Below are 22,890 nucleotides of genomic sequence, written 5' to 3' on the forward strand. Positions count from 1 at the left end.
GGCAGCCCTCCTGACTAGAGATGTCAGCTCGACTCCTTCTGTCCACCAGCGTGTCACAAGCTGTTAATTCTACAGAGGAGGAGGAGGAGAGAACGTTCTAGCTGATCCTCTTCCAGTCACAATATGTCAATAACAATTACACAATATTATTCCAGCCGGTGGAAGGCCGGCTGCCAGAAGAGCAGAGGGAGCCCAGAGGTGTTATACAGGGTATTGGCGCGTGATCGCACCGAATGGGAGAAACAAGTCCTGACAGCTGATTGGACACGGACCCCTAACTGCAGGCCTGATTGGTTCTTTATGCCTAAAGGTGCGCTGTGGCTGGTTGAGGGCAGATTGAACAGTTGCAGTCAGTTCAGCTTTGTCATGTTGGCTGTTGAGGTTTTGAGAACATGATGTCTATTTCAGGTATAGTACTGTTGGCCCATTATCACTACTCAGCATTATAGTTCATTATTGTTTGTCTTTTTTGCAATTATAATAAACAAAACAAATTATATTATTTATATAGAACTTAATGTGTTTGATCATTTTAAACCGCAATCCAACGGAGTCTCAACCCGTGATAATAACACGTTAACGCAAAATCACTTTTAACGCCACTTATTTTTTTTAACACTTTAACGCAATCTATCTTTGGGAGGTTGTAGCGGGCTCAGTTTTAAAGCTAGAGTGAAGATAGTGGTATGATATGAAACTAGAAAAACCTAAGAAATCCATTGGTACCAACCATGTCATACGAGCTCATCACAAAGGAGGCTAAATAATGCTCCAAACTTGCGCTACATATTGGCGAGGAAAAACTGGCATGGCCATTTTCAAAGGGGTCCCTTGACCTCTGACCTCCAGATATGTGAATGAAAATGGGTTCTATGGGTACCCACGAGTCTCCCCTTTACAGACATGCCCACTTTATGATAATCACATGCAGTTTGGGGCAAGTCATAGGCAAGTCAGCACACTGACACACTGACAGCTGTTGTTGCATGTTGGGCTGCAGTTTGCCATGTTATGATTTGAGCATATTTTTTTATGCTAAATGCAGTACCTGTGAGGGTTTCTGGACAATATTTTGTCATTTTTTTGTGTTGTTAATTGATTTCCAATAATAAATATATACAAACATTTGCATAAAGCAAGCATATTTGCCCACTCCCATGTTGATAGGAGTATTAAATACTTGACAAATCTCCCTTTAAGGTACATTTTGAACAGATAAAAGCTTCAGCTTATGTTAACTAAAGACCTTAAAACCCTTTCAAATAACCCGCTGACTTCCAAACGAGGGAACCAGAAGTGCTAAAATGCTTACTCATTATTATTATTATTATTATAGTATAATTCCCTGCAGACAAGTTCTGATTCTGACCCAAAGGCTCCTCTCATCGTCTCCACTCTAACTTAAAGCAGCCTCTGTCTTTGTGTCTTCGGCTTCATCTCTTTCACACTCTGCCTGTTTTGCACCGTGTGTTTCGAAGGAGACAGATTTGCCAACATCAACACAGTCATTATGGAGAGGCTGAAAATGTCAGCGTGCTAGCTGCACTATTCAGCACTTGGGCTAATGAGCGTTTCTCTCCGGCGATTATCAATTAGTAATGAAGTGGCAAATCATCCTATCAGGCAAAAACCAGCACTGTGAGCCCGTGGAGAGGAAGATGGGACCGCAGCAGGCGTAGCGGGCGGCCAGGCAGTCGGGACGGAGAGGGAAAGGCGGGAGATGCTGCCGGAGAAAAAAACATCCTCCACAGCTGCTTCTAGGAGCCGTTTTCTATATTTCCTGTTTTCATCTCCTTTTTTCCTCGGTTTCGTCTCAACTCTTTGCCCGTTCCCTGCTTACCATTCCCTCCCTGACCTCCAGCGCCGTCCATGCAGACTTTTTCAACTTGCTGAGAAAATGTGCCGTCTGAATCTGAAGATGTGATGAAATATTCAGTAGCTCCCAGAAAGGAGGAGAGGAGGTGCCGTCATCCAGAGGTCTACATATTGTTGTTTTGTACACAGCACTGTGCAGCTGTGGGGAAGACGGAAGGAGGAAAGATGATGAAAAAGAGTAAAGGCATGGGCAGGCCATTAGCACTCCACTCTTCCTGTGTTTGAATCGTAGAGAAGAAGACTCTTCAAGGGTCAGATACACATGCCACCCACCCAGCTCTCACTGGAGCTCCAACTACTACATGATAAAAAAAAGAAGCTTCTCTAAAAGGAGATCTTTAAAAGTTTCATGGCTATCTGTATACACAGAAAGGGTGCAGAGATATATGTGTATCCACCAAGCTGTACGAGAAAATGTAGCCTTACTTTGCAGTTCACTGTAAAATTGATCACCTGTGCTCTTTCAAATGGCTTTCAGTCATTTTTGGTCCAACTTTCACATTTTGCTGCAAATAACTGCAGAGTTTACACAATAGGTCCAATACTCAGTAGATCCAGAGTGGGATTTTATTAAATCTGATGCTCATTCTGTTCAAAGTGAATAATGTTTCATTAACTGTAACAGTGAGGACTGTAATGTTTGCAGAATTGTAAATGGGATGGAAAATGAATTTGCAGTGTATAGTCCATTAAGACACTAATGTGGACAGATTGTGTAAGCACTTTTCCCCCGGTTATCGCGCTGTGGGTTTAAAAGAGATGATGGTGTCTTTTCCTCAAAGATGATTCCGCTAATTTCTCCTGAAATTAAGACAAATAAGGGAAACTTTAGAATCAGCTTGTTTTATAGATATTTTAAACTTATTATTTCTGAGCTTTTTAGTGTCTCTACTAAAGATCCCAACTTTTATTCTTCTGATACCGGTTCAGATCAACTCAGGTAGTGAACCAATATCAGTGCTCTCTTTCTCCTATTCAAAATCTGTCAAACATCGCTGTATGAAGCTCAATGAAATTATTTTTATGTGAGGTAACATGCCGCAGTAATAACGTTGACGAAGAAACTGTTAAATGTGGATCACACATTTCATGGCTGATACCTGATGCGCTAACTTGTCAATATCGGACCCGTTACCAATCCAATAGGTCTGATTAGCGCATCCCTATTTATCACACTGGTGCATATAAAATTGTTACACCTTAAAGCGCAGTACATAATCCAACTGTAACATGGCTGGATTAACATGTGGTCCTGGGGCCAAAGAAATGCAGTTGGCCTCCTACGGAGCCACATATTTCCCACCCTCTGTGTCCAATCAAGTGCAGCCTACACAGCAGCCAACACATGGCAGCTTCATTATATGTAGATGTAAAAAAAAAAAAAAATTTGAAACTTAGCCTCTGCATTTACCCCATGCTAATATTAAGAGCAGTTTGGGGGTCTGGTGCCTTGCTCAAGGACACATCGGCAGTGCCCACGAGGAGAACTGGCACCTCTCCAGCAAACCAGTTCACAGTCTGTACTTGGTCCGTGCAGGGACCTGAACTAGCGACCCTGCGGTTCCTGAGCCCTGGGACAAAGAACTATAAAAATTAGATTCTACATATCTGAAATATTCGTAAACAGAAATAAAACATGAAAATAGTTATATTCTTTATATATTCTTAACCCATCGGCTATCGGTTTGACAACAATTTAGCCTCTGGGGGCAGCAGACAATATTTCAAGGGTTCTGGTGTAGCCAGCGGGTATCCAGACGACATACTGTATATCTGGGCCATATCGGGTCATACGTTTACTGTCCGATTAGCAACTTGGGATGTGAGAATGGAGTTGAGAGACGACATATACTTCCCTCTCTCTCTCTATCTCTGTCTCTGTCTCTGTCTCTGTCTCACTCTCTCTCTCTCTCTCTCTCTCTCTCTCAAAACCCAACCGGTCGATGCAGATGGCTGCCCACCCAGAGCCCGGTTCTGCTCGAGGTCACTACGGGGAGTGTTTCCTGGACACAGTGCATAACAATGCAATGCTCATGGGAAATCTCTTGTTGGGTCTCTAAACTATAGAGTACAGTCTAGACTTGCTCTATATAAAAAGCGTCTTGAGGTAACTTCTGTTATGATTTGGCGCTCTATAAAAATAAATTGAATTGAATTGAACATGGTGCCATAGATGAATACAAAGAGATGATTGCTGCTTAATTCTCTTTCTTGCGCCAGGAACTTAATGGAAGTCCTCTAAAAGACTGAAACATCAGACATAGTCTCTTTTATCTCCCTACATCCTGTCTCCATGCAGCAGCAGCAGCCTCTGCATCTGTTGTGATGAGTGAGAACCGTCCCAGGTTTACCTTGATACCTTATATCAAGGGTTAGGGTTTTTTGTGGACGTCAAAAACATTACTGTAGGTCTTTAGCTCAGCAATACCTTTATGCGTGACATTATACATTATCTCATTTGAATAAGCTCTGCCATTTTCTGTTTAGTCTCTAGCAGTGAACACTGAATCCTAAAATATGCCGACATGCTGTCATTTCTCTTGTTTTATTAATCATTCTTACCTGGGCTGTGTGCTTTACCTAATGTGATTTTCAACACCAGCAGACATAAGATACACCCACTAGTGATCAAATTTCCTGCCAGAGAGGATAGCATTATACATTTAAAAATGTAAAGTAGACAGGGGCGTAGGAAAAACAATCTCAAGTGGTTCCTGTACATTCCCATTGGGATCTGACGTTCTCCGTACTATTATCAGAGTTGTGTTATATGGAGGAAGAAAAAAACATTTGGTGTGACCTTTTTGACTTGCTCGCTGTTTTGATGGGAAAAATGCGTTGGACTTTTACCTCCAGAGAATCGAAATTTTGAGATAAAAACGATTATTCGCTCAGAACTTCCCTTTGAATGAATTACAACATTTGGGTTTTTTTTCTGCTAGCTTAGCTGACAATATTTGAAAATGATTCAAAGTGCAGGAAGGAAAACATAAACTCACGTAAAACCGCACGCTGTGGTGTTTACACTCCCATCCATTATGGCTGTCAACAGAACAGTCCATTATGCTTCATGTCTGCTCTGCGTCTGGTTGTTTGAACAGACCGTGAAGATGGTTTCAGGCTGAGAGACACATATTCACAAAGTGCTTCTCCTGGTGAAGCAGATCCTCTTGAGTGCTGAGAGAAAGCTCTTCACAACGAAAGAGACGCAATATATTCATGTTGAGGGCAATTTTTTTTTTTTTTTATGTTCAACAAACACATTTTACACATATATTAATGCTGTACTAAATCTGTTTATTTACTACAAAATGATATGACAAACTAAAGAATATGTGGGTGTCTAAAATGCTATCATTGTACCTGCATAATACCACTGGTAAAATCTAATATTTTTGCCGTTTTGTGGCAAGAACTACTACTTCTGATATTTCAGTACGCCTTAATAGAGAGTAATGTCATCTTCTACCAATCTTACTGGCTGTGAAATTAAGCCGCTGTGACGTCTGCTTGGAAACATTTAAATCGTCCCTCCATGTCCATCTCTCAGCTGTGCAGACACCTGTCTTGGTTAATAACTAAAGTGAATGGTGGCTAGTCAAGTGGTCACTTCAGCTCTGGCATCAAATGTGATTGTTCCGAAAAAAAAGCACAAATTCAGAAGAGAGAAGCAACGAGAGCTGAGAAATAACACTGAGGTTTGAGCAGTCAGCTGGCCCAAGTCATCCTCCTAGAATGTGAAATATGAGGAGATACAAGAGAAGTTTATGGAGCTTAGCATGATTAATTCTATGCCAAGAGAGCATGATTAATCTCAAGAGGTGCCACTGTACAGCTATAGTGTGAAAAATTCATCGTAAATGTTGAATATATAGTCTATAATATATCATTTAACTCCTTTTAATTAATGAGGTACTGCTCAATAAAGCACAGATATGATCTACACTAACTGATTTTCCAACCCAGTCGCCAGAAAAAGTGTTGGCATTGTATGTTTCTACAAACCACAGGATACGTTGAATGTCGATGTTTCTGAACCAAAAAATGTTTCATAAATAGGTTTCATATCAGCCCCGTATCACGCTTGTAGAAACACACAACGTGGTTAATGTTGTGAAACGATCGGTTAGGTTTAGGCAACAAAACCGAGGCAAGAAACCTGTGAGGCCCTACCTGCTGCTGGGGCTCTCGTCTTCAATGGATGGGGTCAGGACGCCTCGACAAATTGCCAGATATCCGGAAGTGAAGGCGAGAAGAGGGCTGGAATTCCTTCTTCTTTTAGCGTTTTTGAAGAAGGCCGGCCATCGCAGGACCTCACTGGAGCGTGGTGACGCTGCAGCCGGCTACGTGATGCGAGACCGGAGTGGTCGGCTCAATGGCGGGTGACACTGGAGTTGTCCTCGGATGCGATGGAGTAGGAGAACTGCGGCCACGGCGATGTACTGTACATGCCTCGTCCTATCCTTTCTGACGAGGGAGGTGAGCATGGAAGAGACTGTGTGGAGGCTGGCTGGACTCACTCTTCTGGACTGCGTTTGGATTACAGCAAGCGCATTCTTGGCCCGGAGGCAGCCAGCGGAGAAGTATTCGGCCGCTGGTCTGCTGGTGTGGGCTGATGGAAACTTTGGACGTGGTCGCCCTCATTCCGACTGGAAAGATCGTCGTCCGATGGGGATGGTGAAACAAAGATGAGGCGAGTGGATGAGTGATGTTGCTCGTATATGGTTAAGTTAAATAGCTCACTTTTCTGAATGTGCTCAAGGCGCTATTGCGTGCTCTCGGATCTGGCACTGAATATGAGAGCGGAACTGGAGGAGTGGGTTTGGCGGGTATTTATGGAAATGCAGGAAGTGGCACGATTTATGAGAGGTCTTGCTCCTGAAATTCTGCTTTTTTTTGCATTTTCAGCTGTCTGAACTCTACTGTCCGTCATGTTCACATAGATCTTTCTCATTATTATACCCCCGCGACAACGTGGTTAGGTATATAGCGCTCTGCGTGTCTGTTCTCCCGTCCGTCCGTCCTTCCGTCCGTTTGCATGTCACACTTTTGTTTCCTTTCGGCGGTTAGAAGTCCAGGGTACCCAAAATGTTTTAAATTTTGTTTAAAAATGTATATATAGATATTTTCTTGACTTCAATTTCGTTTCTGGAGTTGAACTCAGAAACTATTTAACTTAGGAACTTCTAATTTGGTATGATGGTTGACAGTGTGGTCTACTTGTGCCTTTTGGGGGTTAGAAGTCCATGGTGATCAAATTTTTTTTTTTATATTTCCAAAAGGGCAAAACCGTTGGCCCTACTTTAGGAAGGGTCAAGCAGTGAGCAGGGCTATGTGAGCCATGCTAACTTTTGCCTTGTATTGGTCACTCAATTTCCTTCGATTCCTCCTGCTGCCAAAAGAAGATGGAGTGCTATTTTGTCAATGCTCACTCTAAAACACTAAATTTAGACCGTAGTCTAGCCTGTCAAACACCTCCAACGAACAAATTGTGTTTTTCCAGACTCCATCATAGCCGTTAATCGGAGATGTGTTTCTGACAGATGTGATTTAACACATTATCTCCCTCTTTTTCACCTTCTCTGCTTTCCAGCTCATCCTTCTATAGAGCCCTGCAATTGCAGTTGTCAAGCTGTTGCTCTTGGCTGTGTGCTATTTGCCTCTCCCCCTGATCCTAAAATAGATCTATTAACGCCGTAATAGCTGGCTGATCAAGGTCCTCTACAAAAGGAAACAAAGGGCAAAGTCTGTCCCCCTGTACATTAACTGGTTCAATTTAAACACTAGATTGAACCAGCAGAAGGCCAGCCATTTGTTCCAGGCTAATGTCTGTTCTCATCAAGATATTACATCTCTACCTACTGCCCATGTCCTAACTGCTTCCAATTTCAGAGACCAGTCTTATATCCGTGATTTGGAGAGCGTGCCTGTTTTTATTGCTCCAAGGGGTTGAAAACACTTTTGAGTGATGATTTATTTCTGAAAGTGCATTTCACAAAGCAATCTATTATAATAAGTCCCGCAGTTGCAACTTACCAAACGACTTCTTTCATACGGTTTCAGATTTAGCATATGCTCTTCGCTCTACGCTCATATGTCTGGGCGCCCTGCTGCAATCAGAGACGGAATGAGCCAAACTTGCATCGTCTGAGTGGGGCAGATGGCTGCTGGTTAATTTAGCATAAACCCTGGACCTGCACCACCTTTTCCCTGCTCATAAACAGTCCACACAGAGGACTACAATGCTGATCAGTCATGCTGCCACCATGTTCCCTCCCAACGGCTCCAGCAATAGGTCTCAATTAGCTGAGAGACAACAGGAGATTTACAACAGAGCAAACAAAATAACTCAACTTAGCGCCCCAATCTGTGGCTTTATGGTAGAGTCAATGTAGAGGCGAGTGTGCCAGATATAGACTAGCTTACAGTCACCATGTTCTATGAGCTTTCAATGAGATTGGATTGCGGTTTATTAACTTTCCATCTGTGCTTGTCTGCAGTAAATAGTTTGCATTTCATTTTTTTTTTCCATTTAGGGTTGTGTATCTCTCCCGCTCAGACGATGCAATATGTATGTAGATGCACAGTCCACGATCATATACAAAATATATATATATTAGTGTGCAACTCACTGCAACTCAAAGCTGATTAATATCTTTACTTTTTAAAATAATGAAAGACTAAAGTGAATCAGTTTCCTCAAATTTTGTTTCACGATACTGGTTTAGAAATGTTAATACAGGCAGGGATACCTCTTTTAATCCATCTCTGAAGAGGAGGACTTCTTCAGTGTTGTTACCTTTGCATGGCAGCTGGATCATGTGAGAATCGTGGGATCAAGAGATGACACAAAAATCCATCTGGTCAGGCTTGAAGTAATGCGTTTGGGTACCACCAGTGGTTCGGACTAGTCGGCGTCTGGCAGCACGGCCGTGGCTTAGGTGTCTGTGACGACCTGATGACACCGAGATTCGACTGTTCGTTCAAAACAACAATGGCGGCACCTAAAAAGGTTAGCGTAGATGTTGCATTATAGCATCAGTTACATCAGAACCGGAGAGTATTTCTTCATTTAAAGAAGAGCAAAGAACGACACTGAACAACCCGTTCTCTCTCCCAATTCATCAAATGCTTGACGCTTGGTCAGTGCCCCTCGGCGTCCGATACCGACGCACCGAGGCACCCTTTAGGATATGTATGAGACGCACCGGGCTTCCAGCTAACTCCAAAGTAAACCCATTTGCGTCATTACTAGACGCTCAGAGCAACTGATGTAGTTCAAAGAGCTGTCTGTGGGAAGGCTGGATGAACAGGTCAAACAAACACAGGACTTTCACCCAGGAGACCACTGTCCATGTCCCATGTGAAACTAAATCAACGTTGACTTATTTAGTTGCGTAACTTGCACTTAGCCTAGTTAACTAACGGCAGTTACATAATAAACAAATGGTAACGTAATTTTATGTAACGAACATAACTCATTTTAACCCAAACCACGATCTTTTCATAAACCTAACCAAGTACTTCTGTTGCCTAAACCTAACCAACCTATGTTGGAATTTTATTTTGAAGAGAGACTGTATGCATGTAACGAGCGGAAACTGACACGCTAGAGGGGTATCTAGAGTGTCATAGTTTGAAGCGTATAGGGCCGCTAACCAAGTGTCGGTATTTGACAAGTTAGGAGTGAGAATGTGTATGATTTAAATTAGGTGAATTCATTTTGACACATTGAGATATTTCAGATTCCTCAGAGCTGCAAATCACATTTATTTTTTGCTTTTTTGTGTTTAAGTGTATATTGTGTTTAAGCTGATAAATCAGGCATAACTTAGCCAGTTGAGTTACTTTTAGCCTTAGATGATTTGTGACTACAGCCCCAGGTTTGCACAAAAAAAAAAGTCAGTTTAATAAGGCGCTGAGATGAGCAGATTCAAATGACATCAACTGAAATCCCTTTTGAATCTTTTTTGTTCCAGTAGTTTACCCATCGACTACTTTCTTTTCTACTTCTACTTTCTTGAGTTACCCCTGTGACCGTAAGATCAAATGAAGATAAAGGACATCAGATTGCATTTCTCTTTGCATGCTTCAGCTCCACAACCTGCTACTGTGCTTTTACACAATTCCAACTTAACCCAAATAAATGAGACTGCAGAGCACATTTTTCTTCTTCTTCTGCATCCGCTCCTGAGCGGCGTTTCTTTTCTCGGCTAAGGGACAAGTTAACCAAAACAAACGAGTCTCCAATGACTCGCCGGTAATGCCTCAGAAAGTCGGAGGTACAGGTGATGGAGGGGAAGCACTTCAGAGGTCCAAAGGCTCCCGGTGCTTCATCGCTCAAGCAGTGCGGCGCCATGTGGGAAGAGCCGCAGGTGGCTGGCAGTGATGGATACCGGGGCGGCTGTATAATGTTTCACCCTTTCAAAAATTATTTGAGAAGCAAGCTGTCAAAGGGCCACTGCAGAGCTAGACCCTCGCCGCCTGCTGCAGGACTTTAATGTCAGCTCATGACTGCGTCTGCGGACGACCGTGCAAAATTGAAATCTCAGTCCTGGTGGCGGCACACTGACAGAGTGGTTATTGTGTAGCTTATCAGGAGGAAAGTGAAAGGGAGAGATTTGCCTCTCTCTCTGTGGCGAATATTGCCCTCCATCAAGAAAACAGCTGACATCAATATCCGAGAAGGAAGTTGTTAGAAAAAAGTTTTAACCTGCCGCTACCCTGAAAAAAGGAAATAACTACGCTTTTCTGAGTCTCAGCAGCTCTTTTCCTTGGTGTATCGGTTGAGAGCAAACCATCATTCATGGGGGGATTTGATTGAAGAGGATATGGAAATGTGATTTAATGAGTGCAGGGTGACATTTACATTCTCTTGGCCTTTTTGTCCTGAGGCTTATTTATGAAGGAGTTAACTCAATTGGGAGAGCGAGGCAATCAAGACGGCCATTTTTCATACCACAATAAGATTAGTACAACATGACAGCGATTACACAGGGCGCGCATTATTTGCAGCAACAGGGCACCGACTCAATACATCCATTATTACAGTGAATAAGTTGTTTATGTACAATTTAAAAAATTAGACAGCTTATTAAATTTTGTTGATCCCAAATAAATCATCAGACAGCTCAAGGTCCCAGGTACTGTATACGCTTTTTGACATTTAATAATCCCATTTGAATAAATGTCTGTTAAGTCACTGCCTATCACCGAATGAGGTAACACAATGGTGATTGTGACTGAGGAAAGCCCTTGCATTTGCAGTATTGTGGTGTCTGTGGTGTCATTCCTGGGAAAAATCTCTTTTCTTTGGACAAAGATATCTCTACTGGATGGTTTTCTAATTTGTACAGATATTCATGGTGACCAGAGGATGAATCCTAATGACTTTGGTGATACCCTGACTTTTCCTCTATAGCGCCACCATGAGGTAGACATTTGTGTCTTTTTGTGAGATATCATACAACTATTGGATGGACAACCAGGAAATTTGATTCACACATTCATGTCCCCCTCCGGGTGAATTGTAATAACTTTGACACAGTAATTGTCTGACTTTCTAGCACCAACATCAGGTCAAAACTAATGGCATCACCATCAGCCTCAGCTGTATACTTTATGTTTAGTGCTAATTAGCCCCTGTTAGCACTATAACATGCTAAACTAAGATGGTGAACATGGTAAACATTATACCTGCCAGACATTAGCTTGTTAAATTGTCATTGTGAGAATGTTTCAATCCTGTCGCAGATGTAAACACATTGTTAACGTTGTAAACTGAAACAAATCACCAACGCAACAAAACTACTTGGTTATATTTAGGTATCAAAACTTACTTGGTGAGGTTTAATAAAACATGATATTTTGGCTTAAATAAATGCGTTTGTTACATTATTTAAGTTACAGATGTAAATTAAAATAAGATAACGACTTTTAGTTTCACACGAGACACAAACGGCGGTCTCCTGGGTGAAAGTCAACTACCCCGAATTCCTCCCTACGCGGACTATGATTAGAATCATGTAATTGATATCGAAATGTAATTGACAATGCAGTTTCATTGTAAAAATGAAAAATATTTGAAAACAGGGCATTCATTTTAACATCAGGTTAAAAATTCTACCAGACACAACTCTACTACTATTTCAAATCCAAGAACTCTGACACTACTTGGACACAACTGATCAACTTGAGCTTGAGGTTGGATTGGAAGTCCATCAGTCACCCCTAGCAAATTGCTAAAAATGTGTATTACAAAGTATGTATGTAAACATTTCTTTATCTGGAGAAGCAATTAGTGTCTCAAGTACTAGTTTTCAGATTCAGCTGCAAAAATGTATTTCCCTGGGATTTGAAAATGCATGAGATTATCATTCTCATTATTAGCATCTATCAGCTATGGCAGTGCTCACCTACAGTAAGACTGAAATGTATCTGCGGGGAGGATATGTTTTTGCAGGAGGTCTGTCTCGTGTGATTGTGTGTAGTAGGAGAGTGAACATCATGTTATTGTATAATCCTGTGAGAATGTCAGATTTTAAAAAATTTGTTTTTGTTTGATTCCAGGGCTGAAACGGAGCTATACCTGTGAAGTCTGCAGCGTCACACTGAACTCGGTGGCACAGTACCACGCACATCTGCAGGGCTCAAAGCACCAAAACAAGTGAGTGGATCACGCTACTGTTCACTGCAGGAACAGAGCTTATTTCCACTTTTAACCCTCTGAAACCCGACCGACTTTACTGTTTTTCAGAGCAGGCTGTTATATCTATAGATATTTACAGACATGCCCACTTTATGATAATCACATGCAGGAAATGTACTATTTTTGCCTATTCTAAAATGGTGTATTTGAATATTTCTGCAAACTGGGGTCCCTAAACAGTCTTGAATTACATAAATTGGGTATCACTGTACAGCTGAGACTCTTGTGGATCCATTGAGCCAAACTGTATTCATGTGTGATGATGTTAGTCCCCAATGGAGCCATTTCATTGTAGTGAGACCGTTGTTTGAAACCTCACTGTATAAAATTATCTGTGGTGACCTCTAGGATAATCACAGCCTCATGACACTTTACAGCCACAACCTACAGACCTAGAGCATTCAGAGGATGGATGGCTTTCCTAGCTAGATTGACAATAAGGGGGTTTCTGAGCAGTTTACACAAAACAAGTGCTGAAAAATGCAGAAATCTCCAAATGTCAAAGGTTTTTGATCCCAAATCACAGCATGGCTTTTTCTATGGTGTTCCTCAAGGTCTTGGTGTCTTAATGTGGTATTTTGGAGGGATTATTGATCATTTTTATCAATTCTCCAGTGGTAAAAAATGTTTTAACCCTCCTATTATCTTTGGGGTCAATTTGACCCCATTCAATTTTTAACGTCTCTAAATAAATGATTGACATAATTTTTTTTGCTTCATATTTAATGACTTTTCCTAATTTAATGGGGACAAATGGGTAAACATAAAATTAAAATGATGATATGTTTTCAATGTCCTGTACACATGCTGTACGCATCGGTGTTCTTTGGGGTCAATTTGACCCCAGGCTGTTTTAGCTGTATAAAACATATATATATATATATATATATAAATATCAACATTTTACACACATTTGTTTTGGATGATATTGACGTCACTATAACATGCAACTTTATAATCTTCAAAAAGCTTTAGGGCCCTAACATAACATAACCATAACTGTAGTAGTGCGAGAACCACTAATAGTTCACACAACATGGGGGAGGGGAAACATCATTCTCGCGAGAACTTTGATATTTCCCCACGCTTTGGGGGCGGCAAAATATGGTTCCCGTGAAGATATTGATTTTATTTAAAGGGCTATTTAGGTAGTCATCAAACAAACATAAAGTACCTGACACATAAACTTGGGTAACAATTTTAATTATAATCATTTTCTGGAGGTTTAAATTGCTGGGGTCAAATTGACCCCAAGGATAAAGGATGTTAGTAAATTTGAAGGTAACAGGAGGGTTAAATTTAGCACCAAATCTGTGCAACAAATGGTATTAACCCAAAAATTGCTGCAACAACTTATGAGACATAATAGAGCATGGGAATGGACATCATATAGTTCTATCATAATGTTCTAAACCCTTATACATGTTTACAATTCATTTGTAATTAATGAAGTGATTAAATAATTCATTCCTGTAGATTTCTGATTTATAACTAGAATAACTTGACACACAGTGCTGAGCTGCATCTCAAATTAATCTTCAGGTTCCCAGCTTTCAGATGATGTACACCACTTCTATGTAACATCTACTGTTGACCTGCTATCTCCCCTCTAAATAACCCCTGTACCCTCCTAAAAAAGACTAAAATTGATCTATGTGGGTATCAGAGGGTTAACTATTAATGCTGCAGAGCTAAATGCTAAATGCTACACCCCATTTTGGCCCAAAAGATGTTGTTTTCTTTGCTTTGATCTCCATCCTTGAAATCCCCCCGCTTCTTAAGGAGGCCTTTGCACTTCAGATACAGTGCATTACACATTGCATGTATAAATGATGAGAGTATAGTAGAGAGCTGCATTGCTGAGGCAGAAATTTCCGACCCCACTTTGCTGAGGGCATCCTGTGATTTTTTTTTTTTTTCCTTGTTTAAGTTCAGTCTACAATTTTAAGGAAAATTCTCTAATTGAGCCTTTTCCTGCTTTTACACTTTCGCTAACTGCTGGTTGTGGCGCCTGCAGGAGCCGATCTCAAGCTGATTATCAACAAGCTCTTATACAGTATAGTCACAACAAAACAGGCCGCCTGCTGGAACTCACTCTGCAGCAGACTTCTGTCAAGAAACCAGACATAAAACAGAAGCTCTTTTAAAAACAGCTGCACACAGCTAATTCCCCGTCAGTCACAACAGGTATCTTAAATGAAAACCAGGATGAAGCTTTTGAAAAGTCATGTACCATTAAGCACATCTACAAGTTTTCCCAAACGAATGGGACTGGCACTAAAGTGAACACTGTTTTTTACCGTAGACTGTATATAAGAAGTGGACATAGTCACCGTGACGTCACCTATTGGTTTTGAACCCTCGAGTTTAGCATTTTGGCCGTCGTCATCTTGGTTTTTGGCCGTCGTCGTCTTGTTTTTTTGGAACCAGAAGTGACACAAGAGGGTGGAGCTAAGTACAACCGAACGCTGAATAAGTTGTTGAGGGAGAGGTCATGCTGGTCAGATTCAGATTCATTCTGTATTGTCCTCTGTAGAGGACATTAAGTTTTCACATTCTGCACACAATCAGACACTCAGAGACAGCGTATAAGCAACAAAGAACATCTCAACAAGTCTGTTACATTGTGTCCAGGCTGTTTAAGGCAGTAATGGCACAAAAGTCCTCCCAACGCCTTTCTTTTTTAGAGAGGAGTTGTCTGTATCCCTGATCCCTGACCATAGCATACAAACCCTGATGGTATGCTATGGTCAGTGCTGTGCGAGTGGTGGCAGTGTCAATGAGGGCTGGCCAGTTGGGAGAGGGGAGGCCAATTATTTTCGAGGATATGTTGGTGATTTTCAGGAGCTTGTTTCTGTCGGTGAGGGTGAGAATAGTGAAATAGCAGTTGGCGCAGTGCAGGAGGATGGCTTCAATAATGCTACGGTACAGAAGGAGCAGGAGGTGGGGATTGACTGAGAAAGCCCTTAGTCTGAGGATGGCAGGGAGTCTTTGTTTGGCAGCGTTTATGGATGTCTCTGGTGTGTATTTTCTAGGATGATGCCGAGGTACTTAAAGCTCTCCACCATCTCCACTGGTCGGCAGTTGATGGAAGCGGGGCAGTGGGGGGTGGTGAGTTTTTCAGGGGTGTCAAAGATGAGCTCCTTCATCTTGGTGACACTAGGCTCGTCGGAGATGAACTGCGTCTCACCTGGAAACTAGACGAGATCAGGCGGTGGCGGCAGCAGCAGGGGGTGGAGACAAAAAGCTGCAGTCAAGTCGGACAGTTTCCGGCCGTTTCCAACAGAATTCACAGAAAAAGTTATATCCTGTTAGGTCCGATCTGTAGGCTACTTGTAGTTTTCACACCACGTTGGGATTTATTTATAACTGTCTGTAAATATATGTGGAAATGTGTGTGCATCTGTCATTGGATTCTATCCTTTATTATTTTTATATCCGCCTTGCAAAGCACTTTGTAATGAACACTCATTTTGATAAGCGCTATATAGATAACCTTCATTATTGTAATAATTATTTTTATTAATATTAACCACACAAGATATTGTTTGTTGTTGTTCATATTGTTGTTCGTTAACAGATGAAACCTTCATTGCACAACATGAGACTAATATCCTACAATTAAGTGTTAAATATTACAAATACACAGAAAGTTTCTACAACACGTGGTGTTTGCTGTCAAAACTAAGAGCCAATCAGCTCTCTGATCAGGCGACAGCCATGCAGGCGTTTCCCATCATGCCCTGGGTTTTGCGGTCGGCGGAGAGCAACTGCTTCTCTAAAAGCTGCGGCCGCCTCGATCTTGTGAGGTTATCGTTACCCACGTGTGCATGACGAAAGAGCAAGTCGGGATCAAGTCGGACACAAATCTAACCGGCATTCATTGCGCGGCGATCGCCGGTGATCGATTCTGTGCAGGCCTGTCTCATCTCCAACAAACCTGTTGAAGAGGAGGTGACTGTCTGTGCACCACTGGGCGAAATTGGCAGGCTGTGACCGAATCCCTGTCTGTGAGGAGGGCCAATATGGCTGTGTCATCAGAATATTTAAAAAAACTTGTGATGTGAATTGTGATGCAGCTACCAGCATCTGACATGATGTCAGGAGATTTCAGGATGAATGACGTCCTTCAAACTGGGAAGGGAACATAAATTGGTTTTCAACTCAAACAACAGTTCCGTGCTTATTTATTCTTTTACTTTCTTGGAGTCTCCTTTGCACCAATTACTTGACCTAAAGCAGTTTCAGTAGAAACAAGAGGACTAACTGTGTGGGGTCGGGCTCTGGGCGGTAGGTGTGAATTGATGAGGCTTACACGGTGCATGTCCTGGAATTAATTCCGCCCGTTGCCCAGTTTCCGGCTGCACACATCCACAGGGATGCTGGCATCAGGAGACGTGACTTGCCGTTTAACAGCCCTGTGCTTTAGTCACGGATGCCTGCGCCGCCTTGTTGGAGCCACTGGGTTTCCATGCAGATCCAATCATACTGTCCCACACACACACACCCACCCCCCACCCTGAGCTCTTTCAGGGAATTCAGACCACACGCGACCCTCAAGTCCCCAACCAGCCTGATTTCCTCCGCATATCCCACGGCGGTGCCGCGGGTCTATTTAGGTCATTTGTTTAATGCCAGTTTACACGTACAGAATGAAGGCTTATCTTGCTTTACAGAACTCCAGAAAGGAGCAGAGGATAATATGTTATGTGTCTGGTGTTCTTTATCACTACAAGACTGAAAATTGAATCACACAAATTACAGTCTAAGTAAGCCTAAAAGAAAATTGTTGTGAAGTGGAAATTGGAAGTTATTGTGTTTGAAAACAACATCATGGTTTGAAAGAGTGTCATTTTGAAAACAGCAGATGGCACGATTTTTTACCAGGCCACAATTTACAAGATTAACAGTGCTATAAGTAAATTATAACACATTATGAGTATGTATATAATTAGCATTATAGACATGGGCCTCATAGAAAGTGTTACCCAATTATTCTAACATATTTTAATATATATCTACTGTATATCAATATCTGCACTTATTGATATTTTTCCATTAGTGATATTACTATTTGCATGACTCACAAGGTCAGCTAAGGTTGGGAAACGTGTGTGTGCGTGTCTGATTATGTCACATCGATATGTAGAGGGTTTCTGATGTACTACAAAACAGGAAACGAAGCCCACACACTGCAGGTCTATACGGCTGTTGTTTGCCGAGATGAACTACGGGCAGGAAAGCGATGAGGAAATTCAATTTTGACTCAGGAGGGGAACAAATTACCCATTCGTGACAGATGTACTAATGAGAAGTGTGATCGATACTCCTCTAACAAGCCAGCTACACGAGTACAACAACCCTGATGTTTAAACCCCTGATTTGCTGCTGGCATTCAAAGCAGGGAACTCTAACCTAATTGACTTTGCCTTAAGATTTACTTGTTTGATCATGTGTTTTATGGCATATTTCTCTCCTCTCTTTTCCCCCCTTCTCACAGTTCTGTTTCATTGCTCAGTTTCCAAACCTGAAATAGAGAAAACCTAAAGTAGCTCCTGTCTTTTTTTGGCTCTGTTGGAGTGTCATAGTAAGCCTGTCTTGCTAAGACAAAAATAGCCCAGCGAGCGGCTTTGTGTGGTGCCTTGCCAGGGAGGAGAGGAGGAGCTGAGCCTTGAGTGCAGCAGAGAGGCTGGTTAACTAAGGGGAGAGGAGAAGGAAGCCATCTGACCTCTGGATGAGGGGAACAGCTGGAGCTCTCTCTAGTGGCCTCCGTTTCCCTCCATTGACCATAAAGTAAACACTTTACAGCAACCGCTTAGCAATCAATCTGGAGATCTATGCTGGCCTTTTCAATTGTTGACCTTTGCAGAGATTTGACCTTGAAGTACCTCAGCGGGATTTGGTTTCAGTCATTTTAATGACAAGTTCAGCATGAAAAGGACAATGTTATAGGCTGTGTGTATACGTCAGATTGAATGTTCACACATACACCGATCAGCCATAACATTATGACCACCTGCTTAATGCTGAGTAGTTCCCCCTTTTGCCGCCAAAACAGCCCTGACCTGCAGATCCTTTGAGTCCTGTAAGTTGCGAGGTGGGGCCTCCACGGATCGGACTTGTTGTCCAGCACATCCCACCGGAGATGAACCGGAGGATCACTGGTTCAAGTTCCCGTACGGACCAAGTACGGAGTGTGGAAAGGAGAGATTCCAGTTCGCACCGACCCCCCAACCACTCGGAGCGCGTGTCCATGAGCAGCGTCCTCGCTCTGACATCTCTCTTCTTCTTCTTCTTCTTCTTCTTCTACTTCTTCTTTTTCTTTTTCTTTTTCTTCTTCACCTTCACCTTCACCGATGCCAGGATGTGAATGAAAGGTTGGGAAGGTGTACATCTATACTAGCTTACAGTTAGTTGAGGTAGTATTTCTACTACTGCTACTCTCAGTTATATGCTCACAATCCTTCATACTCCATACTTTGCACACTGCTGCAGTTGACAGCTGTATTCATATTTCAGGGATGGTTATTTTTTTTTAACCTGACACATAGTGATTTGCTTTTTGAGAGTTATTGGATATTTGTAAATTGTCACTGAGGTCAGCAGAATGCAAATTCAACACTAAAGCAAAGCTTGTTCCCAAAACATTTGTATTAACAGTCTCCCTGCTTCTTGTTAAGTCATTTTAAGGTTTCACTTAAACTTTAATCAATTTCAATTATCTTTTTTTGCATTTATTTTCTTGTGTATGGTTTCACTTTAAAACTGAATAAAAGACAAAACGCTTGTTAATGTGAGCGTTCCTGCAGTGCATTCAGACCCCGCTACTATCGATAGGTCAACTCAAGCTGACAGTGTAATTATTGTGCCATCACATCTTCCCAGGATGGCCATCCATCAAGGACCACTACATGTGTGTGTGTGTTCATCCTACATGTGTGTTTATCCCACGTGTTCATCCTATTCTAATGGGCTGCAGAAACTGAGTAACCACATATGCCCTCACTGCATATCAACCTTGTGAATCTGTGTGTCTTGGGTGATGCGATCACAAGTGGACAGCTCTAAGTCAGTCAGTCAGTCAATCCGTCAGTTCACAAATGGCATTAAGATGCATCTCCAGTGACCACTTGTGATCCAATCTCACGTCCCCACTCCATATGCAAATAAACACGTACATCATTTCTGTTTGCAATTTCCAAACTGGCAGGAGGCAGCCATGCACTTCCTGTGCGTAGTCTGTCAGAAATTTAAAAAAGAAGATGAAGAAATCAAAACAATACAAACTGGGGCTATTCCTTGGCGTCACCAAAGATGTTTGGTGCATTTTCAGACGTCGTGGACAAAGCCAGCTTGCGCGATTTGAGAACGCCGTTGATGCGTGAATGAGAATAGGGACGTCACGAGAACCGAACTTCGGTACCAACTCGGTACCAAAATTCTAAAAATGTGACGGTACTCGTTTTCGAGTCATATTCTGTTTTGCAATGTTAATAGACATTTCTTTTTATTTATTACTTAAAGGCTACATGTCTCTGTTTTTGTAATGTTCAAATGTTTTGATAAAGGAGTGCATGTTGAATTACATGGGATTTATTGTTTTTTTTGCTTTGTTTATCGTGGTATCGAATTGGTATCGAGAATCGTGTAAATTCACTAGTATTGTTATCGACTACTAGATTTCTGGTACCGTGACATCCCTAAATGAGAATATACTTCCGCTTCCACAGAGGACGTCAGTAGGTGGTCCTTCAATGTGGCCCAGGACACATTTGTGTACACACTGCTAAAAGAACGTGGCCCTGACCACCTCTAAATGTGGTCTGAGCGACCGGATCTCAATGCATCTTGAGTGCATTCACACCTGTACTGTCCACTCTGTGACTGGACCACCCAAGATGTTAATGCCAAGTGCGAACAGGGCCTCTTTCGCAGATCATTTGAAACGGCAGTTGAAGGGATAATTTCCAAAGCCCCTATGCAGTAGAACTATGTTGGTTGTAGTCAGTACCTGAACTTAACTATTTAGTATTCTTACCCTTCCTATCATCTGAGAGTACTCTTGTGGAAAGGCAATGTGACAGCGAAATGTATTGTTTTCCTCACTGTTGAGTTGTTTTCATGACCTTTGGACACTTGAAAACTGTTAAAACCTTGACTGTATAACGTCAGATACACATCAGTGAAGATGAATCCCTCATTTTTCGAAAAACAGTTGCATTGACCCTGCCAGCAGAAAGCCTGATAAATTACTTATATGAAGGATATCTTACCATACAGAGTTTAAATTTCTAGTTGCTCTGGCATATTGTGACTGTGAACCACTCATTTGGAAAAAAAATATTCAGAAAATGGTAAGTCACAGATAATTCATCTCCAGACATTGTGCTTCTATCTGACAACTATTAGCATCATGCTGTATCTCATCAATTCATGCAAAATCCTTTGATTGAAATCAAGGGTTGGAATATCATGATCACTTTATCCTGCTGTGATCTTCCAGCTCTCGCAATATCACACGTTAAAGAAAGACAACAACCATGCCAGTGTCTCTGAGAGGCTGGACTCGGTATTTTCACACCTAACTGGTTTAGTTTGTTTAGAACAAACTCTGGTGTGTTTGCCTGGTTAGTACAGTTAGTTTGGGCTGCTGTGAAAGCCGTCAATGGCACCCTGGTGCAGACCAAACAACCAGACCGAGACCCTCCGTCTCAACTGGTCTTGGTTTGTTTGGTTTCAACATCAAACACATGACCAGGTTGAATCATTCAATTGTTTGGCGGGAATACATATAGAAGTTCTCAGAAGAAGCCGCAACAGTTCAGGGAAGGTGCATCAATATATCTCCCAAACAGAGCCCATGTCCTCCAGCGCTGTTCTCTAATTGGTTTCTCGAATTTGATTTCCCCGTGCGGGTCCTGATGATGCAGGATGACAATCGCCAAAACTGTCCAACCAGCGAGTTACTCGTCAGTATGTACGACTTCATGTTTATCCGTATGGTTCGTTTGTAAAAAGTCAGTGTGAACAGGAACCAAATAAACCCAACTACAGGTGTGAAAGCACCCTAAGTATAATACGTACGGAAACAACGTAGCATAAGTACGGAAAACACGTTACAAGCGTCACGAAAAAAAAACACGTCACTATTGAACTAACAAAACAAAACACTGGTCTTATCTATCTGGTCATAAACCTAAAAATTAACTGAAGTGAAAACTCAGAGATGACCAAAGTGATTACAGTTCATCCTGAGGGGAAACATGAATGTCTGTACCAAATTTATAAACTTCTTCCAAACTTCTACTTCACACAAAACCAAATAAATGTCAGTCTTATAGTGGTATTAGAGAAACAGTCAGAGGAACACCAAAAGTATGAGGATCCATCCACTGGGGACCATGCATCTGTATACCAAATTTCATTGCAATCCATCATTTGTTGAAACATTTCAGTAAAAACCAACTCATCTAGTAGATGTTGCCATATTTCACTGGATAAGGGAAATGTTTGACATGCTTGTGGCACTACAGGAAAGGGCATTTCCCAAAATCATGTGGGTTTATCATCTGGGCACCATGGATTTGTATCCCAGAATTCATGTCAATCCATCTAATAGTAGATGGATATTTCATTCTGGACCCAAGTGGTGTACAGACTGCATGGTGTCAATTGAACTCAATATGGTTGGGTGACTGGGGAGATGACATTATTATGTGTAGGGTGTACTGTACTCTGACTTACACTGTGTCCTCAGCCACACCAGGAGAGCATACTGTAATATGTATTGTATTCAGCCAGCTGCGTGTACTGCCTAACAGGAGCAGCAGGATCTATTCTGTTTCTCCTGGTTGTTTGCTATGCTCAGCCCAGAGACATGAAACAGGATGACATATTGTAATGCCACAGTCTGGATGCACGCCTACCGATCTCTCCCATAGTACCCTGTGTCTCTTTCTCCACGGCAGAACGAGTCCCTCTGCTCTCATCTGTCCACTATATACTGTAACACCCAGTGCTTACATGTCACACATGCCCCTTTTTAGAAACACAGCACACAGGCGGCCATATGGATTCTCCTCAATTCAGCTGCATGACATTTTCCTCACAATTGTTATTTTGCATTTGCTCATTCGCTGTTCCCAATTCACTGGCAGATTATTTGTGAATGTGTAAAAACACAGCTTATATACTCTACATGCTACATATTATTTCAGGAAACTCTTACTTTACATCACACACTACAAATGTTGTGTTTTTTGTTTAAGATTGACTCTAATATGTGTCTTTTAGGCTAAATGTGGCTG

General features: G+C 41.8%; 1 protein-coding gene across 4 annotated transcripts in view; it reads left to right on the forward strand.

Annotated features, from left to right (window-relative positions):
* The window catches only part of zmat4a (zinc finger, matrin-type 4a), a 134,166-nt gene that overhangs the window by 95,031 nt on the left and 16,245 nt on the right, over positions 1-22,890 (forward strand). For 3 of the 4 annotated variants that reach the window (XR_012594242.1, XM_074637633.1, XM_074637635.1), the window contains exon 6: positions 12,445-12,541. Coding sequence is in view for 3 of the 4 variants with exons in the window: in XM_074637633.1 (XP_074493734.1) it covers positions 12,445-12,541 (97 nt within the window). In the remaining variant the exon portion in view is untranslated. Of the gene's footprint in view, positions 1-12,444; positions 12,542-18,083; positions 18,397-22,890 lie in introns of those variants that run through there. The other variant, XM_074637634.1, reaches the window with a different exon arrangement.

Source organism: Sebastes fasciatus, chromosome 6, assembly GCF_043250625.1.
Source record: "Sebastes fasciatus isolate fSebFas1 chromosome 6, fSebFas1.pri, whole genome shotgun sequence".
Lineage (NCBI taxonomy): Eukaryota > Metazoa > Chordata > Actinopteri > Perciformes > Sebastidae > Sebastes > Sebastes fasciatus.